The 8,890-nt window shown below is 50.1% G+C and overlaps 1 protein-coding gene across 5 annotated transcripts in view; it reads right to left on the bottom strand.

Moving 5' to 3' along the window:
• Positions 1-231: 231 nt before the first annotated feature.
• LOC118773977 (spectrin beta chain, non-erythrocytic 1-like) overlaps positions 232-8,890 on the bottom strand; it is a 68,688-nt gene continuing 60,029 nt past the window's right edge. For 3 of the 5 annotated variants that reach the window (XM_036523052.1, XM_036523053.1, XM_036523054.1), the window contains 13 exons: positions 8,538-8,742; positions 7,677-8,051; positions 6,797-7,041; positions 6,291-6,429; positions 5,889-5,973; positions 5,545-5,741; positions 5,305-5,432; positions 4,943-5,018; positions 4,133-4,201; positions 2,050-2,243; positions 1,392-1,565; positions 1,175-1,217; positions 232-903 (listed from right to left, as the gene is read on the bottom strand). In XM_036523052.1, the coding sequence (XP_036378945.1) occupies positions 685-903; positions 1,175-1,217; positions 1,392-1,565; positions 2,050-2,243; positions 4,133-4,201; positions 4,943-5,018; positions 5,305-5,432; positions 5,545-5,741; positions 5,889-5,973; positions 6,291-6,429; positions 6,797-7,041; positions 7,677-8,051; positions 8,538-8,742 (2,149 nt within the window). In that variant the 3' untranslated portion in view covers positions 232-684. The remainder of the gene's footprint in view (positions 904-1,174; positions 1,218-1,391; positions 1,566-2,049; positions 2,244-4,132; positions 4,202-4,942; positions 5,019-5,304; positions 5,433-5,544; positions 5,742-5,888; positions 5,974-6,290; positions 6,430-6,796; positions 7,042-7,676; positions 8,052-8,537; positions 8,743-8,890) is intronic. The other 2 variants (XM_036523055.1, XM_036523056.1) reach the window with 1 other exon arrangement.

Here is an 8,890-nt window from a genome sequence, read left to right as displayed (position 1 = left end):
ACAAACAAACACAAATAAGGTAACAGTGACCAACCTGGTTTCTCGAAAACAGTTTTTTTTCCACCAAATTATGGTTTTTCTTTGTGACACGTCTCAAGCTATCTACACTTACATATTCTTCAAAATCGTTTCTCGAAAAACTGCAACAGCAAAATGATTAATAATAATAGTAATAATAATATTAATAATAATAATAATAATAATAATGCCAAAAAAAAACAACATGGTCCTTCAAGCAATTTCACAAAGAGAAAGTGAGAGAGGTGGATTGATGGCCCCTAGGATGGTTTCCTTTCAGTTGTTAATGGCCTCCCCTGTGGTTGGACTGTGTTTTGAGCATAACCATTCCAGAACTCAAAAGAACTGAGGGGCTGCAAACTGAATACAATGGACTCTAAAGATGTCTCTCATCCGATTGGCTCCTGGCCCTGCTACTGCTACGGCTTCTGCCCCGCCCTGCCCCGCCCCCGCCCCCCATCCCCAGTGTCCTTTGACTCCCCGTTCCAACAGAGCTCTCATCCGAACGGCAGCCCGGCCAACCAGAGAAAGCTCTGCTGGAGCCTCACAGGACACATCCCAGGACCAGGGCTCAGAGCCAACGTGTCGATGCCAGATTTCGGTCCCTCTGCTTCTGTTAAGTTAGTTTGTGTCCAGCGTGTTTTATTTTTTAATTTTTTTTTTTTTTTACTTCTTCTTGCCGAAGAAGCTGAACCTCTTCTCCCGGTCCTTCTCCTTGCCCTCCTTGCTGCGCATGGTGACCCCGCCGGCCTCCACCGTGCTGGGCGAGATGGGGGGCATGGTCATGGCCCGGCTCAGGACGGCAGGGCCGCCCGGGGAGCGCTCACCTGCCCTGCCCGCCGGGATGGACGAGATGATGGAGCGGATCCAGGAGCTCATCTCAGCCTATCAGAGAAAAGGAGGGTCAGACGTTACACTGTTTGGACAACCATGAGAAAGGGGGCAGGTGCGTATTTGGCACTCCCACTATGACATTCTGGTAATCCCATTATGACATCATTCATTTCAGTCATAATGCCCAGATTAATGGTTAGCTACATTACATTTACATTTATCCATTCGGCAGACACTTTTATCCAAAGCGACTTACAATTGAGGTAGAGTACAGCACAAGTGAAAAACCATACAGAGTCAGGAGGTTATCTGTGGTGCTCACCTCATCTTTTGCTTGAAAGAGGTATTCCTTTCCATCACCAAGCCTTTGGTCACATAGAGGGAGAGAGGAAAGTAGACAGCATGAAGACACAAATATCTAGACCCCCCTATTATTACACCCCTCCTCCTTCACCCTTTTCCCTTGTTTCAGTTCTTTCCCGCCCTCGTCCTTCACCCTTCTTCCACCCCTTCCTCCTCCCTTCTCTCTCTCTCCTCACCGGAGCTTGAAGACGTGTTTCCTCTTCTTGTAGTCGTGGGCCACCTCGCACACGGCGTCGGTCAGGCTGATGGGCACCTCGCCGTGGTAGGGCACGCCGTTGGCGGCGCCCTTGTTGTCCTTGTAGAAGCCCAGACTCCCCTTCCGCAGGACGCAGTAGACGTTCTGCCAGGATCTGCGGACGAACGCGAGGACGTCAGCGGCGGCAGTGAGCCCGAACCACTAAAGGCAGTCTGACTGCTGCTCTGTCCCCATACTCCCAGACATGGCCCCCACTGTCTCCCAAAGACCCTGTTCCCTAAGTCTGCTATCATACCCCTCCGCTATCCCCAAACCCTGTACCTCTAGCCCCTTGTTTATCCTTGCCGGTCTTTGCCCCCCCCCCCCCCCCCTTCTTTCCCTCTCTCTTTTTGATCCCATTCCCTGTACTTATACTCCCACCCTGAGTTTAGTGTTGATCTGATTTTTCAGTGAATTTCAGTTCAGGCTTTTTGTAATCTTTACATACATCAATCAATTCTAGGACTAAATTGTCCTGAAAAGCAGTTCAAAGCTGACACCCACTCATCTCCTCCCTCATGACTCAGCCCTGCTTCCCCCTTCCCCTCCCCCCTCCCGCAGACTGCTTCCCCCTCTCTCCCTCTCTCCCCTCACGCCACCTGCTGGCCGCTTTCTTGCTGTGCGACTCCATCTCCTGCTTGCGGCAGAGCATTCCCTCCATGGTCTCGACGGGCGGGGCCTCGGCAGTGCCCTTGCTGGGCAGCGTGGCGAAGGGTGCGGAGGGGTCCAGGCGGGAGGACGACGGCAGCCCACTGTCCCGACCCGGCCCGTTCACCGACTCGGACTCAGATCCCTGCAGCGCCAAGGACACACACACACCAAAGTCACAAAGGAGGCAGAAACACTCTCAGACTAGACTAATAAAAAATATATAAATACATTGTAATTTCATGTTCCACCTTGTTACACCACAATAAATTCTGCCTCATATGTTTTCCTGAAAGCCACACTGAAATAGATATATTAGCATTTACAAATCCACAAGCTTGATGTCTGTTGTTTTCTTTTTCGGTTTCAATGTTAAGGAAAATCAGGTCAGGCACACATTAATCCATGTGCCCCGCTGTGGGCTTCCACGACAACTGAGACAATGCAATTACCAGTAACCTAAAGACGTATTTCTTCTGAAAAGTGTGGCTTTTCAGTGGGGCTCTATGATAGCGTGAATGATTAATGCTGTTCAACAGGTTAAGTCTGTTTTAACGGATCAGGCTGAGCGGCCGAAGCCCTAACCAACACACCCCAATGCACGAGCTCCACGGTGCTCTCGCGACAGAAAAAAAAACCTAGAAACACAGACACAGGACAGACGGTGAGACAGATGTAAGGCAAAAGGTGACAGGACGACGGGTCCTCGCTCACGCCAGCGCTCCACCACCGAGGAAGAGAACAGGCACGAGGTACAGAGAGACCCGAGTGGGGGACACAGACGGAGCAGCCTCATCCACGGCTCAAAGCTTCACCCTCGTCTGTGTGCCCCACAGGGGCTCAGCAACACAGTGCATTCCTGCTTTGGGAAAATGGAGGAATGATTTAGCGAGACTCGGCCCCCGTCTGACGACGACACGGCCTACAACTAACATTCTCACAGCGTTCTCCCGACATACTGGGTTGCAGCTATGTCATGGAACTGCAGTGAGAAAGGTATCTGTGATTGAAAGACTGTGGGGGCTGTGGGGCATGCAGTTTTATGCCCTCTTCAATCTCCTTATTATTAATTATCTGGAGTCCTTATTAGGAGAGCAGGTTTTCCAGGTGTTCATACATTCATTAAGAGAAGGACTCTATAAATGCTTGGAGGGCTACCCCAGTCCCAAGGACAGGTGAAACCTACACCAGGCTTTACAGGGTATTATGTGTCAGTCAGAACCAGAAGTGAGCAGGCAATATTCATATTAGCTACAAATTCTCCGCTGTCGTTTTCGCCCTCTAGTGGCTAAATGTGATTAGGGCTACTTCTGCAAGCCATGGCCAAAAATCCTTGGTCATAGCAAACACCCCCTTCAGAAATAAAATACAGGAGAATGCCTAAAATATGGGAGTTTTCTGCGTTTTCTTAGTCACATATTAGCCACATACGCGTCAATTGTTTGGAAATGCCTCATAGCTAGCTCCTCTACCTTGAAAGACAGCAAAGGACAGTGTAGTAGGCTCCTGAAGAGTGAGGGATTCTGTTATGATTAGAGACTAAATCCAAATAATTTCTCAAGACTTTCTTGAGGTTTACGAATATTAGCAAGGAAATTGTTTTGTGTGAAAATGTACAACACGCTAACACACTAATAAGGTACAGTTTTTAGTCTCTCAGGACCAGGGGACAGAGTCCTGAAAGTTTTCAATAAGAAAAAAAAAAAGCCTGGTACTCACTCATAGCCCATTCTGTTTCTGTGACGAGGTTTTACTACCTACTATAACTTGAAAAGATGATAAAAAAGTAAACGAGCTTTTAAATTAAAAGCATAACTAGGAAGCCAGACTACAGGACATTTACGACTCTGTTTGGCTGGGGATGGGACACAAGCAGAGGTTCGGCTAAGACGATGGTGTAGCAGTGAAGGGTGTGCACCATGCCACCGTCGTGCAAGCCAGCCAGGGGTACTGCAGCGGGTCAGGGACTAAGCACAGGAGGCAATGGGGGGGGCAATGAGAAGGCTAAGCTATGCTCTATGGCTCAATACTCACAGGCTCCAGCGACCTTAATTTAGGGTCAGGTTTAGTGTCAGGTTTCTTGGTCACTGACACTGATATCGACTGCAGACAAAAAGGCAACACGGATACATTAAGTGCTGTGTGTGTGCCCTTCCAGTACTCCCCTTCCCGTACGCACTGTGCCTCAAATCAGTGCAACAAAGTTTCAGACACACGCACACACAGAAATCACATACAGACTCTGACAGAGACACAAACAGAAACAGAACATACATCACACACTCAAACACAAGACAGCACACATAATCACGTAGAAGAAATATTTAAGAACAAAAGAAGCGTGGTTGATATTCGAATGAATGTAATACAGTTCAGTGTACATTCTGTAGGTGGGGAGCATACACCTTACTGAGAGCTCCTCTCTTTTCTGACAATGAGGAACACACAATAATGTCACTATCATATGACAGTTCTCATATTACTTATCACTTTAGTCCCCTTACAATAGAGATAATATTCTCCTTTGTTTTCATCTCAACCTTGCCCCAGTCACAGATAAACGAGACAGAGAGGGCGAGGATAGGAAAGGACTCATTTTGAATCGTTAGCTCAAGTTTTGACCTCAATGCTCTGTTTATAATGGGGTAAAGGTGAACAAAGAGCCAACACACAGGTGGATGCTCTTCTGTGTCTACTGTGTAAAACAGCCCTAAAATAATAAGGACTACTGGTATACTAGTGTGACAGAGTGTTTCTAATGGACTAGGTGACTCTCTCCCTAACTGCCATTACTGAAAACTGATATGGCAGTGTCTGTCAGTGACCACCAGGGGGACCTCTCACCTGTGAAGTGTCTTGATCGCTGTGGACTCCGTTTACAGACACAGACTGGTTCAGAGTTGTCTGGTCTAAACTGGTCCTGTTACCAGAGAGAGAGAGATGAACATCCAAAATTTGAGGCAAAACAGAACTCTGAGCAACAACAATGGCAGAGTTTTCAGTTTATTACATGATTTTCAGTGTGAACTGCATGGAAAACAGATCATAATAATAAAGAGAATCTTTGCTTCAACGTCTGCGAACGCTGATGCACAAGGTCTTGACCGTGGATTCCCAGTGTATCTTTAAGCCAAGCTCTAATCACTTAAGTTTTAATCACTCACACCCCCTCTGAAGTCACAGATCACATGACAGGGGAGTCCCACCTGGCAGCAGATTCGTGGGCGTGGCTATCAGCCTCGGACTGTACCACCTCATCAGCTGGGGGTGGCGTGGGGGGTCGTCGCGCTCTCTCCTCTTCCTCTCTCCTCCTCTGGAGCTCCAGCTCCTCCAGCTGGGCAGAGCAAAACAGCAGGGAAGGTGAGACACACCCCTATCACGTCTCTCTATGCATCCTGCAGTCCTGCACCCCCTCCCATCCCCTGTCCACCCCCCTCCCTCCTCACCGTGGTGAGCTTCTCCAGCTGCGTGAAGCGCTCCTCCCAGCCAGCGGCCAGCTTCTCGAATGCCTCGTGCCGCTTGATCAGGCTCTCCACCTCGTCCACGTTGGAGCCCAGCTCCGCGGCTCGTACCAGCGGCTCCTGTCCCGCCAGCCAGGACTCCGCCACCGAGGCGTCCCGCCCAAACTGCAGCACCTCCAGCACTGAGAGAGGGGGCAGGGTTATGGTCCCGAAACAGACACCACAGTACATACACACGCATGGACACGCACACACACACACACACACACACACACACACACACACACACACACGCACGCACCAGGTGATCAGAGGAGAGCCGCACTCACCGATCTGAAGGTAGTTCATCTTGTCCTTCCACTTTTTATTGATCTCGTCCCTCTTGGCCTGGAGCTGATCTAGTTTCTCCCGGATCTGTAAGCACAGCACACAGGACAGCTGACAACAGTGACACACAATGTCTACATCCCATAAATCAATCTGCATGATGAAATTATGAAGTTACATCATTCAAAGTGTTACGTTATGCAACTCAGACGTCTGATTTTAAAAATTTGGTAGGGATCCAGACATCGCAGGAATAACCCAGCAGTAGCTATACAACCTTTGGTTGTACTGATCTGACAATGATCAGTCTGGCTGCCTATCCTAAAATAAAACGCTTGTCACCCAGTTGTTCTCGTGAAGTACCGTAGAGGATAGACGCAGGCAGACAGATCAGAGAGGGGTACCTCGTCCGAAGCATAGTGCTTGTTGTTGATGAGTGAGCGGCCGATGTCGTTGCAGGCAGTGAAGCTGTCGGCTCTGGCCTCGATCTCCGACTTGATGTCCTGGTGGTTGGCGATGACCAGCCCCGCCGAAGACACGTCCCTAAGAAAAATAGAGAGAGATGGAGAGGGAGAGAAGGAGGAGAGAAGGGAAATGTAACCGAAAAGTTGCTTGATCGATTCCCTGCTGTGGCACTACTGTTGTACCCTTGGGCAAGGTACTTAACCCAGAACTGCCTCAGTAAATATCCAGCTGTATCATTGGGTAACATGTAAAAAAAATTATGACCTATGTCAGTTGCTCTGTATAAGAGCGTCTGCTAAATGCCAATAATGCAATGTAATAACGTAACAAGCCAGAACAGAGTGTGAAAGACCATAGGTTGGGAGACAGCATGTGGACAGTGCATAAGACTGGATACAGTCATCCAAGCATGGGACAGGGGCGGAAGCCAGCGGCCGTGCCTCACCTGGGGCTGTCGTGGGCATCGATCTGCAGGTTGACCCCGTCCATCCAGAGCATGAGGTCGCGTACCATGTTGAAGAAGCGGAACTTCTCCACAGTGTCCAGCAGGAGGAGCCGGCGAGCCTGGCCGGCGGAGAGCAGGGCCTCCCAGGCCTCGGACACGGCGCGCTCGTGCCTGTGGATGTCGTCGGCCTTCTCGCCGGCGTAGGCCTTCTGCAGCCGCGCCGCGTCCTCCTGCACCTGGTTCACCTGGGAGGGAAGCGAGGTCACGCCGTTAATGACACCTTCCACACCACTGCCATCAGCTCAGAAAGGTATACCTTCCACCTCTACACATAAGCAATCTCCTCTTTGTCCTACATGATGTTCACCTTACAACAAGGCTCTGAGATGAACTTCTATATATGAGTGCAGTGGATTGGAATTAGTTTTGTGAGCCTGTGTGGATGAGTCTTCCGACGCAGACTGAAGACCCACCTCTTCAGACTGCATCTTGGTCCCACTTCAATCCCCGCCACCACCTGCTACCCCTAGTATTTGATGTTTATTTTTCGTGTAGTATTGTGATGTATTTTTATTCTGTGTTCTAGGGACTGCTGTATCATTGTATACTTGGCTTCTGTCAGATTGCACAAGTTAACTTGTGGTGGGGCTCGAACAGTCTGGTCTGGAAGTGTTGTGAGCCTGGTCTGACACTGTTAAACTGCATGGATGTGCATAGACTGCTGTAAGGCAGTCCGGATATGCATGTAACGTAATGTAATGTATTGTAATGTAATGAGCGAGACTCATCACCATAACAGGCTCAGCGCACATGAGCATATGGGACAGATGAAGAGATCAGAAGTCTGGGGGGTCAGGGGTCAGGGGTCGTGGGGGGTCACCTGTCCGCTGAGGGCCTGGATGTCGTGCTCGTAGGCGGTGTGCTGGCGGTGGAGGTGCTGCACGGTGTTGAGGTCGCGGCCCAGGTCGGAGGGCAGCGCCTCCCGCTTCTCCCGCACGCGGCCCAGCGCCTCGCGGGCGTCCTGGTGGAAGCGGTGCAGCTCGTAGGAGGCGGCCAGCATCTGTGTGCGCGTGTCAATCAGCTCCAGCAGGTCAGCCCAGGCCTCGTTCAGCCCATCCTTCCACTCCGCCACGCTGGCGTTCTCCGGGTGGCCCGACTCGATCAGGTCGTCCGCCAGCGCGTTCACCCCGTCCACGCGCTCCTGCCCGATGGTGCTGGTGTCCCGCGCGAACTCCCGGAACTTGTCCCGCAACATCTACATGGGAATGGGACACACAGATGCATTAATACTGTACAAATGCCAAAGATCGAGCATGAATTAAACAGCACCTAGAAAACAGGAGCTCAAACTCATTTACATTTACATTTATTCATCTGGCAGACGCTTTTATCCAAAGCGAATTACAAGTGAGGCAGAGTACAACACAAGCAAAAAAACATATGGAGTCAACAATATCAGAAGCGCTGCATGACCAGGTTGTGGTTGGCCAGACAAGGTACAAACTAGCTGGTAAAATCAGCAAAATACAGGGAGAGGAACGCTAGAGGAATAGAAAGATCAAACAGGAAACACCTATTACGAGAGTGTCAGAGCTGATGTATGAATTCGGAGAGAGGAAGCAGAGAGAATACAGACAGCAGAAACCAACAGAGAAATCAGAAACACGCTGAGCATGAAATCAGGCGGAGAGTGAGAATGTGAGAGACGTGGCTGGGGCCGTCAGAAGGAGTGGCGCAGTACCGTGACGTGCTCGTAGTCCTGTCCCAGCTCGTGCGAGCCGGCCACCACCTCCCTCTCGGCGATCCACTGCTCCAGGTCGTCCACCTCCCTCTTGAGCTGCGTCAGCCTCAGGCGCTCCTGCAGACGGCCCCGCCTCTCCTCCGCCAGGTCCTTCAGACCCGCGTATAGCTTGTCCACCTGGGCTTGCCGTAGGGTGATCCGCTCACTTTGAGACAGAGAGAGAGAGGGGGGGCGGGGTCAAAAAAAGACCCAAGTTTCAAGATTAGGTGACCATGACACAAGACCACATTGGGACCAAGATATTATAATCATATTATAATTATATTATGTTCTTCAAATCACACACATAATAT

The sequence above is a fragment of the Megalops cyprinoides genome, chromosome 3 (assembly GCF_013368585.1).
Source record: "Megalops cyprinoides isolate fMegCyp1 chromosome 3, fMegCyp1.pri, whole genome shotgun sequence".
Lineage (NCBI taxonomy): Eukaryota > Metazoa > Chordata > Actinopteri > Elopiformes > Megalopidae > Megalops > Megalops cyprinoides.
This window is presented reverse-complemented; position numbering and strand designations above follow the sequence as displayed.